This window comes from Ipomoea triloba, chromosome 7 (assembly GCF_003576645.1).
Source record: "Ipomoea triloba cultivar NCNSP0323 chromosome 7, ASM357664v1".
NCBI lineage: Eukaryota > Viridiplantae > Streptophyta > Magnoliopsida > Solanales > Convolvulaceae > Ipomoea > Ipomoea triloba.
The window spans coordinates 18,176,999-18,198,368 of NC_044922.1; the positions used below are offsets into that span (position 1 = coordinate 18,176,999).

Genomic DNA, 21,370 nt, shown 5'->3' on the forward strand with positions numbered 1-21,370 from the left:
TTGTATGTGTATATGTTGTTGTGTTGGTTTGGAGTTTTGGGGTCTTAAGAAGTGGTGAAAGAGAAGATCTAACTTGGGGATTAGCAATGGAAGACTTTTGAGGTTGAGGCTAGCTTTGAGATATAAACCATGGAAACCCAAAACCTATGTATTTTACTGTGATGCTCTGTAAATGTGTGTTGTTTGCCTTGTTTTTGCTTGTTTGATGCTTAGTAATGTCGTGATAAATGGTGTGAAGTGTTATGTTGTTGAGAAAATGATGTTTAAATGCTATAATGATGTTGTTAGATGATTTCTGGTTTGAGAAAATGTAGTTTTCTGATGAAATGTTGTAAGTGAGGGGGCTACTGCCTTAATTTGTTGTTGAGCACGCAGAGCTGGCCATATGGCTGGAAACCCTGTCGGCCAGACCTACGCGTTACGTGGCGGGAGAGAGATGAAGGAGCTTTGAGCCCTGTCGTCTCACGTCATGGCTCGCTGGCTTCACGTGGCAGGGCTTTGCGCCTGCCACATGGTTTGTGTGGCTATGAGCCCTAGCGTGCAGGGTTTCTTGTCCTACACATTTGGGTCCTAGTAATGTTGACATACTTCATATACCTTAATAGTTTGGGTTTCAAAAACCACTCTGATCTACACCTAGGGTTCCAATACACAAAGAAAATATGAGCTTTGAGAGATGCACAAGGGAAGCGCAACAATTGCCAATGAATTCTGCCTGCCGTATTAACTTTCATATTCTCAAATTTTTCTCAAATTTTTTAATAACAAGTCTCTCTAGGGAAGGAGATCTCAAGAGCAGCATTCTCATAAAAAATGGTTTACGTGTAGATCCGCTAAATGAATCAATCTATATATTGCGTTAAGCATTTTCAGATAACAAGTCTCTCTAGGACAACAAATTTCAAGAGCAACATTCTCATAAAAAATATTTTACGTGTAAATCCACTAAATGAATCAATCTATATATTGCGTTAAGCATTTTCAGATATATTGCGTTAAAGCATTTTCAGACCTTGATTAATGATGTTACCATCTGGATTTCACCTAAGTCTTTCATAGCTTCAATAATGTCATGAGAAGGACATATTAATGATGTTTTGGAGCTTTGAGTCCCTTCACAATCATCCAAAACCAACTTCTCAAGATTAGGAATGCTGTAAACTAAAACACCATCAAAAACTAATAAAGTGACAATAGGAAATACACTAATAGCATTTATTGGTAAATATAATCAAGATTATCTATATGACTTGGTGAGGAAGTTCAAAGATTTGGGAAACAGACCAGTGCTAATTTCAAAAAAAAAAAAATATTTCCACTATAGATAAGCTAAGCCATTGAATCTGGATTATAATCTTAAACATCTTCAAGCAATAATCCTTCATAACTCTTTTTTTTTTTTTTTTGAAAACATCCTTCATAACTCTTGGAGCAGCATTTTTGTCATCTTTGTCAAACCACCTACCCAACTATAACTCAACCAGAATGAGAAACATGTTATAGAAAACAAAGAATCAAAACACTGCAGGCGTGTATAAGATTAAGATGCACTATCCTACATGTTTTTAATCACCCTATATAAGCAACTTAGATGAGACTTGTTAAAAAATTACTCAGGTTGCAACGAGATAATTCAACAAGGGGAAGAAAAGTTACGAAAAGTCTCAAAATTCTCTCAAGGTAATATTGTAGATATCAGCTCTCAAAAGTCAAAATAAGTTAGTATGTACCAGTAGTTCACGTAGCTTGGGGGATCTTTCAAGCAATTCCAAAGCAACAATGATCTCCCTTTCACGACCAATAATGCTAAGAATCCTTCAGCAAGTAATTAAGGCACATGATTTGTTTAATATAACCTGGGTGATATAGCTACTGATGGTCATTCCACTTTAGGTGTTCCATTATCTGCACCTTCACTTGGTCATGACAGCTCGTTGCCTGCAACTCAAAATTCAGCAGCAGAGAGTGGTTTGCTAGATGAAACTCAAAATGAATCTCATAATATTCAGCCTAGCAGATCTACAAGACAAAGGTATATTCCTGTTAGATTACAAGATTATTATTGTGATTCTGTGATACATTATGGCATGTCTTCTCCACCCTCTTTACGGCCACAGAGTATTCATCGCTGCCCTCTCCTCTAATTCTGAACCTAAGACATATAATGAGGCAATCAAGTTTTAGTGCTGGAAACATATATGCAATGTAGGCTGAAATTCAAGCCCTTCAGGGCAAGCATACATGGGAAAACTCTAATAGGCTGCAAAATGGGTATATAAGATCAAACATAAATCAGATGGCTCAATAGAAAGGTATAAGGGCAGGTTAGTGGCTAAAGAATACACTAAACAGTTGGTGTGGAGAGTGTTGATGTATTTGAAAGGTGCACCAAGGAATTGAAAGGCATCTTTTATCCCTCAAATTCAAAACTCCATTTGCAAGCCTTTGCTGACTCCAATTGGACAACCTGTTCTTCCTAAACCAGGAAGTCTATTTCAGGATTTTGTCTTCAAGGGTCTGATTAATGTTATGTGGGAGCTTTAATTTTTTCCTCATGCATCACAAAAAGATCAGAAGAAATTGTTGACAGTTATTAACAAAAGTAAATATAGGAACATTCTTAATTGCCCACAGCACTCCTGATTACAAATACCTCAGTCTAAAAGCCTAACACCATGGGTATCCATCCAGTCCTCACTCATACGCGCATTGTCATTGCATGTGTAGACAATTTGTGCGTTTGGAGATGCACGAGGGAAGCGTTCCAACTTCCTTTGGATTTTTCTCACCTCGGAGGCATTCATAAACCAAGACTTCACAATAACAACTCTCTGTAGCGCAGGGGATTTTGAGAGCAGCGCTTTCATAAAAAGCATTTCAAGTGCAGATTTATGACTGAATGCTTCAATCTTAATTGTGTTAAGCATATGCAGCTCTTGAATAAATAAGCAACCGATTCGATCCTCCAAAAGCCTTGAAGCAGCATCGTTTAGTTCGTTGTCATCCTCCGAACCGGACTATAACTCAAGAAGAAATGTAAAGCAAGCACAACTGTGAGGACATTTGAAAAAGCAAAACAAGAAGAATCATACATGATTGCCAAATATATACTCTACCCACCGCCATAATCTGCAGTTCACATAGGTTGGGGCATTTTTGAAGCAATCACATAAAAACAATGAGCTGCTCCCGATAATCAAAATGTAAGTCATGTAGATTCAGCACTCGCAGATTTATTGCAGTTGGAAACATAGATACACGCATACACTTGAAAAATAGGAATTAAGAAACAAAATTAGCTACCACAATAACTTTAACAAGCCAAAATGTAAAGAATTGTATCTATCCATCCATTTGCATAAAGTAAAACGAGGCAGATCCTCACCTCCAACGAAGAGCCACACAACCAAAGAGTCTTAATGGCTTTCAAATAAGGTACCAACCATCTCGAATCAACGTAATCATAAATAGAACCAATAACAGACAAGATTTCAAGTTTTGGAGGGCTTATCACAAACTTATTGATCCCTCCACAATCCTCGAGAGCCAGCTTCTCAAGGTTAGGAATACTAATACTAGAGGCAATTCCATCAACACTGCGCTTAAATCCAATATTCAAGAATGCTAATGAAGTGACATTGGAAAATATACCACAAGCATTTACAGGCAAATTAATATAGGGACCTTCCACTATCAGTTTCTTAATTGTCCTGCAAGAGAGTAAACAAAATGGCAGCTGAAAATTTGGCCCTAGATCACTATATAAAGATAAGTTAAGTTCCTCCACACCATTTCTTGACAGAAAAACACACCACATATCAATATCAGATTGCTGCGGCGACGGCAAAGGATCATTTCCAACGTATATCTCTAGAGTAAATTTCTTAACAGGCCCAGCACGGGCAAAGAGGATATTGTTGATTATGTTGACGAGGGTTCTACGGTCATCATCTAGGCCCTGTCCGAAATTTTCCACGAATTCGCAATCGAACGTAAGCTGCTCATGCTGCAACCAAACATCATTCCAGTGCCTTGAGAGCAGAGCAGTTCTGGCGGCGTCTCGGGTGGGCAAACACTCCAAAATCCGTTCCTTTACCTCTACCGGCAGCTCACTTATTAAATCCCTACTTGCATCCGGTAGGGTTTTGAGTCGCCGGCGACGTCGAGCCATTAAATTGATAGAATAATGAGGCTTCAGTCGAAATCAAAAGCTAAAATCCTTCAATTCTTCACCTCTGATCTCTGATGTTAGGTTTGGTTTGGGGCTTTGTGGGTTAGGAAAGCCGAAGGGAAACGGGAGCAGAGTAGCAGATGCCAGACGAAGGGAAACGGGTCTAAGGGGGTGTATTCCATTAAGATTTTTATAAATTTTCAAAATGTATGGATTTTAAATCGCCTCTGTAGAATTTTTTAAATCTTCATAGAATTTTTTAAATTTTTATTAATTTTGTATGAGGGTATAAAAATTTATAGGATAAATATTTATAGATTTTTTAAAAAAATTTCATATTAAAAAGTCTATAAAAGTTATTAAAACTTTAGATTGAATGCACTCTTATAAACATTTAATAACTTCGATCTATCAATACATTATTTATAATTTTTTTAATGTATTGCAATAATAATAATAATAATAAGCCTAAGTTATATGCTCAACACGCCCCCTTTAATGGGCTCCAACACGTGAACCATAATCTTTTTTCTTATTGGATGACGCAGAGATTCAAACATATAGCTTTGCCATGAGATTGGCTATATACCAAATTGAAGCATGTGCCTAATCTCAATTAAAAGTCTAAGCTGATAGTTGGATTGCACATTTATGTTTATATATTATATACTCAACAAGCTCAAGGGTGTGCTTCAATTGGTTGAGAAAGTAGTTATGAACAGATACTGCATTCTAATAGAGTTAGTAGTATTCAAAAAAAAAAAAAAAAACAAGCTCAAGGGAATAGGAATGGGAGATGTGGATGTTGAGGCCAATTCGCAAATTGTTTTCCACGCTATTGAATCGTTTCTATTAGTTCTACTTTTGGACATATGCTGTTGCGCATCACACATATAAAATAATAGTATTAAATATAATAAGAGCCAATAGAGAAATCACATATAACCGAAATTAAGGCTGAGTCACAAGGCTGAAGGCACTACTACAGAAATCACATATAGTGTCGGTAATATGAAAAACTGACGTTAAAGGTTAATTCAATTTATATAAAAAAAATAGCAAATAAAAAAATAAAATAGAGACTTACATACGATTTCGATAATATAAATAACCGGCGTCGTATTTCATTATAGGTTTTTTAGTTTTATTTTTAAATTTCATATAGGACGTTAGTTTGTACGCAAATTGACGTTGTATTATTGTTATTATTTACTTTTAAAATTGATGAAGCGATACTACGTCAGTTATGTATATAGATCATTTCATAATTAAAAAATATTAACCTACGACGTCGATTAGTCTTATTAATCGACATCGTAGGGTTTTCAATTAAATCATATCAGATTAGACATCAGTTTGAACTAAATCGCACAACCAAATTTAAATACCACACACCACCGAGTAAACTTTTCGTTGTCTTCTCGGTCGAGTTAACCGTGCACAGCCACTACCATCCGCACCGCCGCGCACCAAGGTGGTAAACAACCAAACAACAATGGCGGAATGCATATGCACATCCCATTTAGCACCATCTTTTGCAGGTGTTGGTCCATTAAATGATTCAGTCTTGATTGTGTTAAGCATAGCATCTAATCTTCAGATTCAGTAGACCCCTTACAAGTGTTGGAAGAACCAATTACACAGTTGTGGGCTCAAAGGTACATGCTTGAAGGAGCTGAGGGACCAATTTGATTGTCACCTGGCCTTGTGAATGTGAAAACAATGAATTGAAGATACATTTAAACAAATAAAATAAGCATTGGTCATTAGAATGAGCCACATACAGTGGCAGAATGCAAATGAAACATATATTCTTTTAATCAAATTACCACTTTTCTATGTTGCATACAAAGATTACAAACCATAGTAAATTCCTAAAAGGCTAATCCCTCTCTACCAGTGATATCCTTTTCAGATGATTATAACCACTGATGGTCATTCCACTTTAGGTGTTCCATTATCTGCAGCTTCACTTACACCACAAAATTCAGCAACAGAGAGTGGTTTGCCAGATGAACCTCAAAAATAAATTTCATAATATTCAGCCTAGAAGATCTACAAGACAAAGGTATATTCCTGTTAGATTACAAGATTCTCTGATACATGGCAGGTCTTCTTCACGCTCTTTACGGCCACATAGTATTCAACCAGTCCTCACTCACACCAGTGCAGACAATTTGTGCGTTTGGAGATGCATGAGGGAAGCATTCCAACTTCCTTTGTATTTTTCTCGCCACCTCAGAGGCATTCCTATGCCAAGATTTCACAATAACAACTCTCTCTAGCGCAGGGGATTTCGAGAGCAGCGTTTTCATAAAAAGCATTTCGGATTCAGATTGATCACTGAATGCTTCAATCTTAATTGTGTTAAGCATCTGCAGCTCTTGAATAAATAAGCAACCGTTTCCATCCTCCAAAAGCCTTGAAGCAGCTTCTTGGTCATCCTTCCCACGATACTATAACTCAAGAAGAAATGAAAAACAAGCACAACTGTGAGGACATCTGAAAAAGCAAAACAAAGAAGAATCATACATGATTGCAAAATATATACTCTACCTCTTTCGCCATAATCCATAGTTCACATAGGTTGGGGCATTTTTGAAGCAATTGCATAGAAACGATGAGCTGCTTCCGACAATGAAACTTTAATTCATACAGCTTCAGCACTCGCAGATTAATTGCAGTTGGAAACATAGATACACGCATACACTAGAAAAACAGGAAATAAGAAACAAAATTAGCCACCACAAGAACTTTAACAAAACAGAAGGTAAAGAATTATATCTATCCATCCATTTGCCAAGTAAAATGAATTAGATTCTCACCTTCAACGAAGAGCCACACAACCAAAGAGTCTTAATAGCTTTCAAATGCGGTGCCAACCATCTCGAATCAAAGTCATCATCAATAGGATCAATAACAGACAAGATTTCAAGCTGTGTTGGGCAGATCTCAAATTTATTGATCCCTCCACAATAATGGAGAGAAAGCTTTTCAAGCTTAGGAATACTAATACTAGAGGCAATTCCATTAACACTGCACTTAAATACAACATTGAAGAGAGCTAATGAAGTGATATTGGAAAATATACCACAATCATTTACAGGCAAATCAATAGAGGGACCTTGGACTATCAATTTCTTAATTGTCCTGCAAGAGAGTAAACAAAATGGCAGCTTATATTCCTCCACATCAGTGTCTAAACATATCATAAGTTCCTCCACACCATTTCTTGCCAGAAAAAGAGACCACCTATCAATATCAAATTGCTGCGGCAGCGGGGAAGGATCGCTAATCTCTAGGCTAAATTTCTTAACAGGCCCAGCACGGAAAAAGAGGATATTATTGATTATGTTCACGAGGGTTCTACCTTCATCATCTTGGGAGTTTTGGAAACTTTGCAGGAATTCGGAATCGAACTTAAGCCGCTCATGGTGCAACCAAACATGATTCCAGTGCCTTGAGAGCAGAGCAGTTCTGGCGGCGTCTCGGATGGGCAAACACTCCAAAATTCTGTCTTTCACCTCTACCGGAAGCTCACTTATTAAATCCCTACTTGCATCCGGTAGGGTTTTGAGTTTCTGAGCCATTAAATTGAAAGTTGTGAGGCGTCACTCGAAATCAAAACCGAAAAACCCTTCTATCCTTCACCTCTGATGTTTGGTTTGATTTGGGGCTTTGCGGGTTAGGAAAGGCGAAGGGAAACGGAGCAGAGTAGCAGAGGCCAGAAACGGAGAAGACTAATTCAAGCCCGGCCGCCGGTGGAGCTGAGTGGAGACTGGAGAGACAGAGAGACGGCTGAAATCCATAAGCAAGGCTGAACCCTTAATAATTTCTAACATTACACGATCATTACCCTACTATATAAATAAGGCTTTTAAAATTAATTTTTTGAACACTTTTAATGTTGATTTTCTTTAGACGTCGTTATTCCAGACGTAACACATCAATGAAACCACATTGATTGTCAAACTAACGTCGTATATTTTATCTACAACGTCGATTTTTTATTCATAACAGACGTAAAACCGACTTTGTATATTTATAAAAAAATTAAAAAATTATCTTACAGTGTCGGTTAATTGTAATTAACCGGCAAGGTATGTTTTTAAAAACAATTTAAGATACGGTATCGATTAATTGCAATTAACCGATGCCGTATGTTTTATAAAAAAAATTAAGACACGGCATCAATTAATTGAAATTAACAATAGCTAATACATACATTGTTATAATTTATAATTTGTGGACTTGGAGAGAGTTTGAGAGCCCTCCGTGGGAGATTTGGGCATTTGGCATTTGCTTGAGGAAGACAAATTGGGATGCTTTTTCGGATGTAAATCCATTGAATTAAACCTGTCAATCATGATTGTGTTAAAAATCTTCGGATCCTGATTAATAATGCAATTGTTTAGATCCACCAAAAGTCTTGTACCCGTTATTATATCATATAAACATAGCTATCACACACAATAAATGACTACACATGAGAAAATTAATGACTGCCAGATATATAGTCCATAGGAAATAGGGCTCATCAAAATGGAAACACCATTGCATTGAAGCCATAGAAATACTTGGCTAAGCATAAGCACCCACATCACACCATGTGAAGTAAGTTCCAAAAAGGCTAAAATCATGGTTAAACTAACTAGTCCTTACACATAAACTAACTAGTCCTTACACATAAACTTCACCCTTGATGACAATTTGTGCGTTTGGAGATGCACGAGGGAAGCACAACAACTCCCTTAGGATCTTGATCACCATGTAGCCATTTTTTCTATAATAAGATTCTGTAATAACAATTCTCTCTAGTATAGGGGATTTTAAGAGCAACATTTTCACAAAAAGTATTTCAAGTGTGCATCCACAAAAATATTCAATCTTGATTGTTTTAAGCATTTTTAGATCTTGATTAATAATGCAGCTGTCTGGATCCTTCAAAAGTCTTGAAGGAGCTGCTATGTCATCATCTGAACATGCCTACACAAATAAAATAAATAACATGTACAACCATGAGGTAATAAAGAAAACAAAAATCACGACTGCCAAATATATACTCTATATAGGTTTTTGTCTCATAAAACTTACTGCATTAATGTCCAGTTCACATAGGTTGGGAGATTTTTGAAGCAACTGCAAAACACCCCTGAGCTGCTTTTCATTGGCAAAGTCAAAAGGATCCAGTTTGATTACTTGCAGATTTATTGCAGTTGGGAAAGAGGCTACTTCAACATCTTCTTCCCACTTATTTAAAAAAAAAAGAAGATAATATTAAAAGAACTCTAACAAACCAGAAGGAAAAGAATATTAAATTTGTCAATACTAGAAGGAAGAGAGATTCTCACCAACAAGAAGCTGGCATCCAAGCAAAGAACCTTAATGGCTTTCAAATGAAGTGCAAACCATCTGGATTCAACCCCAAACATAGGACCAAGCCTACCAGTAATAGACAAGCTTTCAAGTTTTGGAGCGTTGATCTTAAAATTACAGATCCCTTGACAATCAGAGAAATCCAGCTTCTCAAGATTAGGAAGTGTAGACACAATTCCATTAGCATTATCATTAAAAACAACACTAAAGAAAGCTAATGATCTGAAACAGGGAAAATTAGGAGGAGCATTTATTGGGAAATCAAAACCCATACGTTCGAGTCTCAGCTGCTTTATTGTCGGACACAAGACTACACAAAATGGCAGCTTATAGTGAGGTTCCCAAGCAAAGTCATGAGAGATGTAAAGTTCCTCAACGCCATTTCTTGATAGGAAAAGATACCACTGATCTACATCAGACCGCTCAAGCTTATTATCCAAGAGAATGAGACGATTAATGTATAGAGTAAATTTCTTAACTGGTCCAACACGTTGCAAGAGAATGTATGTTATTATTTTAACGAAAGGTGTTTGATCATCACTATAACCTTTGATTTTTCGGACGCTATAAAAGAAGTTCGAATCGAACACAAGCCGCCCAAGCAGCAACCAAGCATCTCTCCAGTGAGTTGAGAGCAGAGCAGTTCTTGCAGCTTCGTGAGTGGGCAAGCGCTCCAAAATCATTTCCTTCACATTTGCTGGCAGTTCACTCATCACATCCCTTCTTGTATCTGCTTCCAATTTTCCTGCCATTAAACTGGAAACAGGAGTTAAAATCGCTCGATTTTTATTTCGATTGCAATTCAGCCCACAAGGTTTTGGAAGCGAAAGAAATTTGGGAAGAAAAAAGAGATTAGGGGAGAAGTGTCAGAAACCCTTGTCTACCGCCTAGATGGTTTTGAGCAGTTCTTATATCGTGGACCGCGGTCCCAAAACGACGTCGTTTTGATTAATGAAACAGACGGAAGAATTCGCGTCACTCACTTTCTTTTCATATATACTGCACTTTCTTTTCATATATACTGCACTTTCTTTTCAACACAACTGCAGTTCCCTTTCAACACAACTGCACTTTCTTTTCATATATACTGCACTTTCTTTTCATATATACTGCACTTTCTTTTCAACACAACTGCAGTTCCCTTTCAACACAACTGCAGTTNAGCCCACAAGGTTTTGGAAGCGAAAGAAATTTGGGAAGAAAAAAGAGATTAGGGGAGAAGTGTCAGAAACCCTTGTCTACCGCCTAGATGGTTTTGAGCAGTTCTTATATCGTGGACCGCGGTCCCAAAACGACGTCGTTTTGATTAATGAAACAGACGGAAGAATTCGCGTCACTCACTTTCTTTTCATATATACTGCACTTTCTTTTCATATATACTGCACTTTCTTTTCAACACAACTGCAGTTCCCTTTCAACACAACTGCACTTTCTTTTCATATATACTGCACTTTCTTTTCAACACAACTGCAGTTCCCTTTCAACACAACTGCAGTTACTTTTTGATACAACTATAGTTTCATTCGATAATATACAACTGTAGTTATATCAAAAAGTAACTGCAGTTGTATTGAAAGGGAACTGCAGTTGTGTTGAAAAGAAAGTGCAGTATATATGAAAAGAAAGTGCAGTATATATAAAAAGAAAGTGAGTGGCGCGAATTCATCTGTCTGTTTCATTAATCAAAACGACGTCGTTTTGGGACCGCGGTCCACAATGCATTGTGGACCACGGTCCACGATATAATAGAGTTTGGAAGAATACTGGAAATTTGGTTTGGGCCTTTGGCGGCAACAGTGGGCTGATATTGTATCTAGCCCACTAACCTGNCTAGATGGTTTTGAGCAGTTCTTATATCGTGGACCGCGGTCCACGATATAATAGAGTTTGGAAGAATACTGGAAATTTGGTTTGGGCCTTTGGCGGCAACAGTGGGCTGATATTGTATCTAGCCCACTAACCTGCCCGATATAATTTTTATCGCAAATTATATTGTGGACTAAGATCCAAATGTTCACAATTTGTATACTACAAACGGACAATGTTAACATGTACATATAATTGATTACCTTGTTTTGTATTCACAAATTCCTTTCAAATACTACAGTCAGAAGTCAAAGTATTCACAAATTCTCTTGTTTAAGACCAGGGTACACATTGCAAGATGGAACCTGATCCATTGTATAACAACTCAATTTCTTTTGCATGCGGAAATAAAATAGAAATAAAATCATTTTTCCAGGCCCACACAAGGAAGCTTTCACATCCCATTTAGGTCTATCTTTTGCATGCTGGATATTTTGAGAGCAACATCTTCACAATCTTTGATTGTGTTAAGCNGGCGGCAACAGTGGGCTGATATTGTATCTAGCCCACTAACCTGCCCGATATAATTTTTATCGCAAATTATATTGTGGACTAAGATCCAAATGTTCACAATTTGTATACTACAAACGGACAATGTTAACATGTACATATAATTGATTACCTTGTTTTGTATTCACAAATTCCTTTCAAATACTACAGTCAGAAGTCAAAGTATTCACAAATTCTCTTGTTTAAGACCAGGGTACACATTGCAAGATGGAACCTGATCCATTGTATAACAACTCAATTTCTTTTGCATGCGGAAATAAAATAGAAATAAAATCATTTTTCCAGGCCCACACAAGGAAGCTTTCACATCCCATTTAGGTCTATCTTTTGCATGCTGGATATTTTGAGAGCAACATCTTCACAATCTTTGATTGTGTTAAGCATCTTCAGATTCGAAAGGAGACGAGGAACCAATTTGATTGTCACCTGGCCTTGTGAATGTGAAAACAATAAAGGTATATATATTTAAACAAATAAAATAAGCATTAGTCATTAGAATGAACCACATACAGTGGCAGAATGCAAATGAAACATATATTCTTTTAATCAAATTACTACTTTTCTATGTTGCATACAGAGATTACGAACTGAACCTATAGATCGGAGATTCACCGTAGTAAATTCCTAAAAGGCTAATCCCTCTCTACCAGTGATATATTTTTTAGATGATTATAACCTGGGTGATAATGTAGTGTGATATAGCCACTTTAGGTGTTCCATTATCTGCACCTTCACTTACACCACAAAATTCAGCAACACAGAGTGGTTTGCCAGATGAAACTCAAAAATGAATTCCTAGAAGATCTACAAGACAAAGGTATATTCATATTAGATTACAAGATTAATATTCAATCAGGTTGACAGGTTCTATTCTATTCCAAAGTCATTTACAACAGTGGCGGATGTGCAATTCTGATATGTACTAGTGAGACTTGCATGCACATAGGAAAAGCAACCTCATATAGTAATGTTTACATACATTATATATCCAAATAGTCTGGGTATCCAATCACTCTACACCTAGAGCTCCAGTCCACTCAGATAATATGAGCTTTCGGAGATGCACAAGGGAAGCACAACAACTGCTAATGAATTATACCCAATCACTCTACACCTAGAGCTCCAGTCCACTCAGATAATATGAGCTTTCGGAGATGCACAAGGGAAGCACAACAACTGCTAATGAATTATACCCGCCGTGCAAGCTTTCATATTCTCATATTTTTGAATAACAAGTCTTTCTAGGGTAGGAAATTTCGAGAGCAACATTCTCACAAAAAGCATTTCGTGTTTAGATCTAGTAAATGATCAATCTTGATTGTGTTAAGTATTTTCAGATCTTGATTAATGATGTAACCATCTGGATTTTTTGAGTTATACTGACTCTGTTACAATGTAGTAGCTACTTTCTCAACCTACTGAAGCACAAAGAGTCAACAGTTGCCTCCACTGAGGCTCGAACCCACTCCCATCATTCATGTGGGAGTGTAAACCGGGACACCGGGTGCCACTAGACCAACTTAAAAGTCAAAACTAAAGCAGTTCAAAGATTTGGGAAAGAGAGCAGTGCTAATTGTATAAAAAGACAGTTTCAATATGGATTTGCTAAACAACCTATATATCAATCTTGATTATTTTCTTAAGCATCTTCAAATCATGATTGATTGATAAAGCAAGAATCCTTCATAAATCTTGAAGTAGCCTCTTTGTCAATCCATCTACTCGACTATAACTCGACAAGAATGAAAAACATGTTAGGGAAAACAAATTAAAGAATCAAACCACTCCAAGCGTGTATGAGAATACACTTTCCTACGTGTTTTTAATCACCCTATATAAGCAACCTAGATAAAACTTGTTGACAAATTACTCGAGTTGCAACGAGAAGAAAAGATGAAAGAGCTAATACTGTAGATACCATCTCTCAAAATAAACAATAATGGTGAGTAAATGGAGATTATGGGTGCATGGTTGCTGTAAATTTTCAAAAAGGGATATTCTGATATCCCTTTCCTAAGACTTTATGGGAAGATTTTGATGCCCCATTGCAAGATATTTCTGGGGAGAATTTGAGGGGAAAAAACACACGATTTCAGTATTCATTAATATATGAATCTCTCACTGAATACATCCAACCATGAGTGAATTTGAGAAAAAAAAAATCACATGATTTCAGTAGATTGCATGTCTTACCAGCGTGTTTTCTGCTTAAATCTTCAGGTTGGGGAATCTTTCAAACAATTCCAAAGCAACAGTGATCTGACCAAAGTTTGAATCTATCACCCATATTACTTGCAAATTTGTTGTTGGGAACTCCTGTGCGACTACTGCAACATCATCAAGCTTAAAAACAATAANCCCGCCGTGCAAGCTTTCATATTCTCATATTTTTGAATAACAAGTCTTTCTAGGGTAGGAAATTTCGAGAGCAACATTCTCACAAAAAGCATTTCGTGTTTAGATCTAGTAAATGATCAATCTTGATTGTGTTAAGTATTTTCAGATCTTGATTAATGATGTAACCATCTGGATTTTTTGAGTTATACTGACTCTGTTACAATGTAGTAGCTACTTTCTCAACCTACTGAAGCACAAAGAGTCAACAGTTGCCTCCACTGAGGCTCGAACCCACTCCCATCATTCATGTGGGAGTGTAAACCGGGACACCGGGTGCCACTAGACCAACTTAAAAGTCAAAACTAAAGCAGTTCAAAGATTTGGGAAAGAGAGCAGTGCTAATTGTATAAAAAGACAGTTTCAATATGGATTTGCTAAACAACCTATATATCAATCTTGATTATTTTCTTAAGCATCTTCAAATCATGATTGATTGATAAAGCAAGAATCCTTCATAAATCTTGAAGTAGCCTCTTTGTCAATCCATCTACTCGACTATAACTCGACAAGAATGAAAAACATGTTAGGGAAAACAAATTAAAGAATCAAACCACTCCAAGCGTGTATGAGAATACACTTTCCTACGTGTTTTTAATCACCCTATATAAGCAACCTAGATAAAACTTGTTGACAAATTACTCGAGTTGCAACGAGAAGAAAAGATGAAAGAGCTAATACTGTAGATACCATCTCTCAAAATAAACAATAATGGTGAGTAAATGGAGATTATGGGTGCATGGTTGCTGTAAATTTTCAAAAAGGGATATTCTGATATCCCTTTCCTAAGACTTTATGGGAAGATTTTGATGCCCCATTGCAAGATATTTCTGGGGAGAATTTGAGGGGAAAAAACACACGATTTCAGTATTCATTAATATATGAATCTCTCACTGAATACATCCAACCATGAGTGAATTTGAGAAAAAAAAAATCACATGATTTCAGTAGATTGCATGTCTTACCAGCGTGTTTTCTGCTTAAATCTTCAGGTTGGGGAATCTTTCAAACAATTCCAAAGCAACAGTGATCTGACCAAAGTTTGAATCTATCACCCATATTACTTGCAAATTTGTTGTTGGGAACTCCTGTGCGACTACTGCAACATCATCAAGCTTAAAAACAATAAAGGAAACAAAAATTAGTCATGAGAAGAACTCTAACAAGCCAGAAGGCCAAAAAAAAAAATCTTAGCCTTCAAAAGGCAAAATATCTTCGCCCTAGACCCAATAGAATTGGATATAGTAGAGGGGTAGACAGTAGACTACATTAACATAGTGGTCCAAGGTGGGAGAACCTGTGTTAGGTGCCCACCAAAGTAGTTTTGTGAAACTCTCACTCAAGAACATACAACTCCCACACTATAGCTTTCCCTCCCTCCAATCTACTGCATACAAACATAGAATTCAGACACCATCTAACATCAATGGAGGTGTTCGTGCAAGCATACCATCTGTGTTCAAACGCATGAAAAACAAAAGTCAAATCCAAGATTTTCAGTTTTGGAGCACAGATCTTAAAATTATTGATCCCAACACAAAAACGGAAAGAAAGCTTCTCAAGATTAGAGATGACTCCTCCATTAATTCTACTCTTAAACTCAACCTCATAAAAAACTAATGAAGTGGCACTGGCAGAAAATATACAACCAACACCATTTACCAGGCAATCAATATCAAAAATTGAAACCCCCAAGTATCAATTGCTTAATTGTTCGGCACGAGAAATTAAAGCATCGACATATGTTAAATGTAACTAGAGCTTTGAGATTCCAAGCAGCTCTCCCCTTACAGTTTATGTTTATGCATCCACACAGCCACAGTTAAGACATAAAATGGCATGCATCAAGAGGAAGGAAGTGCATTTTCATTGCTAATGTAAAAGGGAATATTTTATATGATGTACAAAATGGTTCAGTTTTCATATCTAGAGTGTACATTTTTATGAACAAGTGTTTCCCTTCAAGACAAATGATGCTAAGAATCCTTCAGCAAGTAAAGCACTTTTGGAGGATCTGGATGGTTACAACATTAATAAAGCCTAACACCATGGGTATCCATCCAGTCCTCACTCATACGCGCGCCAGTGCAGACAATTTGTGCATTTGGAGATGCACGAGGGAAGCATTCCAACTTCCCTTGGATTTTTCTCACCACCTCGGAGGCATTCTTACGCAAAGACTCCACAATAACAACTCTCTCTAGCGCAGGGGATTTTGAGAGCAGCGTTTTCACAAAAAGCAATTCGAGTGCGGATTGATCACTGAATGCTTCAATCTTAATTGTGTTAAGCATCTGCAGCTCTTGAATAAATAAGCAATCGTTTCCATCGTCCAAAAGGCTTGAAGCAGCTTCTTGATCATCCTTCCCACGGAACTATAACTCAAGAAGAAATGAAAAACAAGCACAACTGTGAGGACATTTGAAAAAGCAAAACAAGAAGAATCATACATGATTGCCAAATATATACTCTACCTCATACGCCATAATCCATAGTTCACATAGGTTGGGGCATTTTTGAATCAATTGCATAGAAACTATGAGCTGCTTCTGACAACCAAAATCTAACTCATATAGCTTCAGCACTTGCAAATTTATTGCAGTTGGAAACATAGATACACGCATATACTAGAAAAATAGGAAATAAGAAACAAAATTAGCCACCACAAGAACTTTAACAAGCCAAAAGGTAAAGAATTGTATCTATCCATCCATTTGCATAAAGTAAAACGAGGCAGATCCTCACCTCTAACGAGGTGCCACACAACCAAAGAGTCTTAATGGCTTTCAAATGCGGTGCCAACCATCTCGAATCAAAGTCATCATCAATAGAACCAATAACAGACAAGATTTCAAGCTTTGGAGGGCTAATCTCAAACGTATTGATCCCTCCACAATACTCGAGAGCCAGCTTTTCAAGCTTAGGAATGTTAATACTAGAGGCAATTCCATTAACACTGCGGCCAAATGCAACATTCAAGAAAGCTAATGAAGTGACATTGGAAAATATATCACAAGCATTTACAGGCAAATCAATAAAGGGACCTTCGACTATCAGTTTCTTAATTGTCCTGCAAGAGAGTAAACAAAATGGCAGCTGATAATCTCGCTCTAGATCACTATATAAAGATAAGTTTAGTTCCACCACACCATTTCTTGACAGAAAAAGACACCAATTATCGAAATCAGATTGCTGCAGCTCAGGATCATATCTAGTGTCTATGTCTAGAGTAAATTTCTTAACCGGACCCGTACGGAAAAAGAGGATATTATTGATTATGTTCACGAGGGTTCTACCGTCATCATCTTGGAGCTGTTTCTGTTTGACACTTTCCAAGAATTTCCGATCCAACACAAGGCGCTCATGCTGCAACCAAACATCATTCCAGTGCCTTGAGAGCAGAGCAGTTCTGGCAACATCTCGGGTGGGCAAACACTCTAAAATTCTGTCCTTTACCTCTACCGGCAGCTCACTTATTAAATCCCTACTTGCATCCGGTAGGGTTTTGAGTCGACGACGTCGAGCCATTAAATTGAAAGAACAGTGAGGCGTCACTCGAAATCAAAAGCTAAAATCGTTCTATCCTTCACCTCTGATGTTTGGTTTGGTTTGGTTTGGGCCTTTGCGGGTTAGGAAAGCGGAACGGAAACGGAGCAGAGTGGCAGACGCCAGACGGGGAAGACTAATTTAAGACCGGCCGCCGGTGGAGCTGAGTGGAGACTGGAGAGACCGACAAAGTAGAGACGGAGAGACGGCTTAGTCGCAGGGCTGAAATGCATAAGCCCTATTGTGTATAATTTGTGTAAAAACACGGTTAACCGATACAAAGATAATTTTTTTTTTTGTTAATAAGGAAAAAGATATAAATAGGCAATTGAATTATTTGGGGCGTAATAATTAAGCTATCAAATGCAAATAAGTTTCACAATTATTCACGAACTTAGTAAAAAAGTGCACTTGACATTTTTAACAGATTAACAACGTTTTCGTTGATTAGGATGCTACATGTTTATTTAATTTATATTTTATTATTATTATTCTACTTGAACTACACTAAGCATTTCATCTCTTCTCCACTGTAGCTCTGTGATCCCTCCCTCCAATCTACCCCACACAAACCTATAACGCCCAATTGAACTAGTCGTGTACGCATACATGATACATACTTTTATTAAGATGAGGAGAAAGTAAAGATTCGCACCGATAACAAATTGACGCAAAGAGGAAACAACCCTCTTGGTTTAAACGCATGAAAAACAAAAGTCAAATCCAAACTTTTTAGTTTTGGAGCACAGATCTTAAAATTAGTGATCCCAACACAAAAACGGAAAGAATGCTTCTCAAGATTAGAGACAACTCCATTAATTCTACTCTTAAACTCAACAACATTGAAAAATAATGAAGTGCCAGGAAATATACAACTAGCACCATTTACCGGGCAATCAATATCAAAATTGAAACCCCAAGTTTCAATTGCTTAATTGTTCGACACAAGATTATACAAGATGGCAACTTATATTGTTCTCCAAATATAGTGATATTAAGCTCCTCAACTCCATTTCTTGATAGATAAAGGCACCAACGATCTATGTCTGACTGCTGCAGCTTAAGACCTTCCAATTCCGGGCAAGAAATGCAGAGACTGAATTTCTTAACCGGACCAGCACAGTTCAAGAGAATGTGATTTATAATGTTGACGAGCCCCACGGGTTTATCACCCTCGCATTTTCTGAGACATTCCAAGAAGTGGGTGTCAAACACAAGCCGTCCATGGTGCAACCAAACATATATGCTTCCAGTGAGTCGAGAGTAGAGAAGTTCTGGCAGCGTCTCGAGTGGGCAAAACACTCTAAAATCTTGTCCTTTACATTGTCTGGAAGCTCACTTATTATATCCTTTCTTGCAATCATTGGATCAGTGGCAACAAGGTGGTAAACAACCAAACAACAATGGCGGAATGCAAATGCATTGAAGTCATAATATAAGGTGTGTAGGATAATGTACAAGATGGTTCAGTTTTCATATCTGAGCATGTACATTTTTATGAACAAGTGTTTCCCTTCAAGACAAAAATGATGCTAAGAATCCTTCAGCAAGTAAGGCACATGATTTGTTTAATCCCTCTCTGCCAGTGATATCCTTTTCGGATGATTATAACCACTTTGGGTGATACAGCTCGTTGCCTGCAACTCAAAATTTAGCAACAGAGAGTGGTTTGCCAGATGAAACAGAAAATGAATCTCGTAATATTCAGCCTAGAAGATCTACAAGACAAATGTATATTCCTGTTGGATTACAAGATTATTATTGTGATTCTGTGATACATGGCAGGTCTTTTCCACACTCTTTACGGGCACAGAGTATTCATCGCTGCATCTCCTCTAATTCTGAACCTAAGACATATAATGAGGCAGTCAAATTTTAGTGTTGGAAACATATATGCAATGTAGGCTGAAATTCAAGCCCTTCAGGGCAAGCATAGGAGCTTTAATGTTATGTGGGATCTTTAATTTTTCCACACGCATCACAAAAAGATCAAAAGAAATTGTTGAAAGTTATTAACAAAAGCAAATATAGGGACATTCTTAATTGCCCACAACGCTTGCCGATTACAAATACCTCAGTCTAATAGCCTAACAGTCTAACACCATGGGTATCCATCCAGTCCTCACTCATACACGCGCCAGTGCAGACAATTTGTGCGTTTGGAGATGCACGAGGGAAGCGTTCCAACTTCCTTTGGATTTTTCTAACATCAGCTGAGGCATTCATAAACCTAGACTTAAGAATAACAACTCTCTCTAGCGCAGAGGATTTTGAGAGCAGCGTTTTCATAAAAAGCATTCCGAGTGCGGATCGATGACTGAATGCTTCAATCTTAATTGTGTTAAGCATACGCAGCTCTTGATTAAATAAGCAACCGTTTTGATCCTCCAAAAGCCTTGAAGCAGCATCGTTTATTTCTTTGTCATCCATCCAACCACACTATAACTCAAGAAGAAATGTAAAGCAAGCACAACTGTGAGGCATTTGAAAAAGCAAAACAAGAAGAATCATACATGATTGCCAAATATATACTCTACCATAAACGCCATAATCTGAAGTTCACATAGGTTGGGGCATTTTTGAAGCAATTGCATAGAACCGGTGAGCTGCTTCCAATTACCAAAATTTAATTCATGTAGCTTCAGCACTCGCAGATTTATTGCAATTGGAAACATAGATACACGGATACACTTGAAAAATAGGAATTAAGAAACAAAATTAGCCACCACAATAACTTTAACAAGCCAAAATGTAAAGAATTATATCTACCCATCCATTTGCCAAGTAAAATGAGTTAGATTCTCACCGTCAATGAAGTGCCACACAACCAAAGAGTCTTAATGGCTTTCAAATGCGGTTCCAACCATCTCCAATGATCACAATCTTTAATAGAACCAATAACAGACAAGATTTCAAGCTTTGGAGAGCTGATCTCAAAGTTACCGATCCCCCAACAATCCTCAATAGCCAGCTTCTCAAGCTTAGAGTTTTTTCCCGAAATGGTCCCTCGACTATTGCTCATTCTCAATTTTGCATTTCGACTTTCAATTGCACCTAATGTGGTCCATCGACTTCCAAAAACACACCCAATTTGGTCCTCCGTTACATATTCCGTCAAATTAGTGTTACAATGGAGGGCATTTTCGTCCATTTACCTATTGTTAGCCTAATAAACATTGAGAAATAGTTGAAGGACCATTTTGAGAATAGTCAAGGGACCATTCTGGAAAAAACTATTTTATTTATTTCATTTTTGTTTATTTTCATTTTTTAGACTCTATAAAATTAGAATTTCTATACATTTTTTTCTTAGAAGTATAAATAGTTAAAATCGTGCAATCCATCCTAAAATTTTTTAACTTTTTTACAGATTTTTTCCCTCTATCTAAATATACAAACTATTCATATGCAGATTTACAATAAGTTTCGTAAATTTTATAAATACTCATTTTTTAAGCACCGATTAAAACACTTCTTAGTCACATCTGTAGTACTATATATATTATT

The 21,370-nt window shown here is 37.2% G+C and overlaps 4 protein-coding genes across 4 annotated transcripts; all 4 read right to left on the reverse strand.

The window, feature by feature from the left end:
- Nucleotides 1–1,312: 1,312 nt before the first annotated feature.
- On the reverse strand, nt 1,313–4,324 carry LOC116025029 (F-box/FBD/LRR-repeat protein At1g13570-like). The gene is made up of 3 exons (XM_031266089.1): nt 3,386–4,324; nt 3,121–3,267; nt 1,313–3,017 (listed from the first exon to the last, which is right to left on the reverse strand). Exons 1-2 carry the CDS (start codon nt 4,169–4,171, stop codon nt 3,166–3,168), a joined length of 888 nt encoding a protein of 295 aa, XP_031121949.1. The 5' UTR covers nt 4,172–4,324; the 3' UTR covers nt 1,313–3,017; nt 3,121–3,165.
- A 1,610-nt stretch (nt 4,325–5,934) lies between these two features.
- Nucleotides 5,935–7,998, reverse strand: LOC116025785 (F-box/FBD/LRR-repeat protein At1g13570-like). The gene is made up of 3 exons (XM_031267123.1): nt 6,997–7,998; nt 6,728–6,880; nt 5,935–6,627 (listed from the first exon to the last, which is right to left on the reverse strand). The coding sequence occupies exons 1-3, from the start codon at nt 7,759–7,761 to the stop codon at nt 6,298–6,300; spliced, it is 1,248 nt and encodes a 415-aa protein (XP_031122983.1). The 5' UTR covers nt 7,762–7,998; the 3' UTR covers nt 5,935–6,297.
- A 402-nt stretch (nt 7,999–8,400) lies between these two features.
- LOC116026093 (F-box/FBD/LRR-repeat protein At1g13570-like) lies at nt 8,401–10,410 on the reverse strand. Its single transcript, XM_031267542.1, has 5 exons — nt 10,095–10,410; nt 9,523–9,956; nt 9,266–9,421; nt 8,856–9,157; nt 8,401–8,527 (listed from the first exon to the last, which is right to left on the reverse strand). The coding sequence occupies exons 1-5, from the start codon at nt 10,297–10,299 to the stop codon at nt 8,401–8,403; spliced, it is 1,224 nt and encodes a 407-aa protein (XP_031123402.1). The 5' UTR covers nt 10,300–10,410.
- Nucleotides 10,411–16,157: 5,747 nt separating this feature from the next.
- On the reverse strand, nt 16,158–18,122 carry LOC116025792 (F-box/FBD/LRR-repeat protein At1g13570-like). Its single transcript, XM_031267134.1, has 3 exons — nt 17,063–18,122; nt 16,792–16,944; nt 16,158–16,692 (listed from the first exon to the last, which is right to left on the reverse strand). Exons 1-3 carry the CDS (start codon nt 17,843–17,845, stop codon nt 16,348–16,350), a joined length of 1,281 nt encoding a protein of 426 aa, XP_031122994.1. The 5' UTR covers nt 17,846–18,122; the 3' UTR covers nt 16,158–16,347.
- Between the last annotated feature and the right edge of the window lie 3,248 nt (nt 18,123–21,370).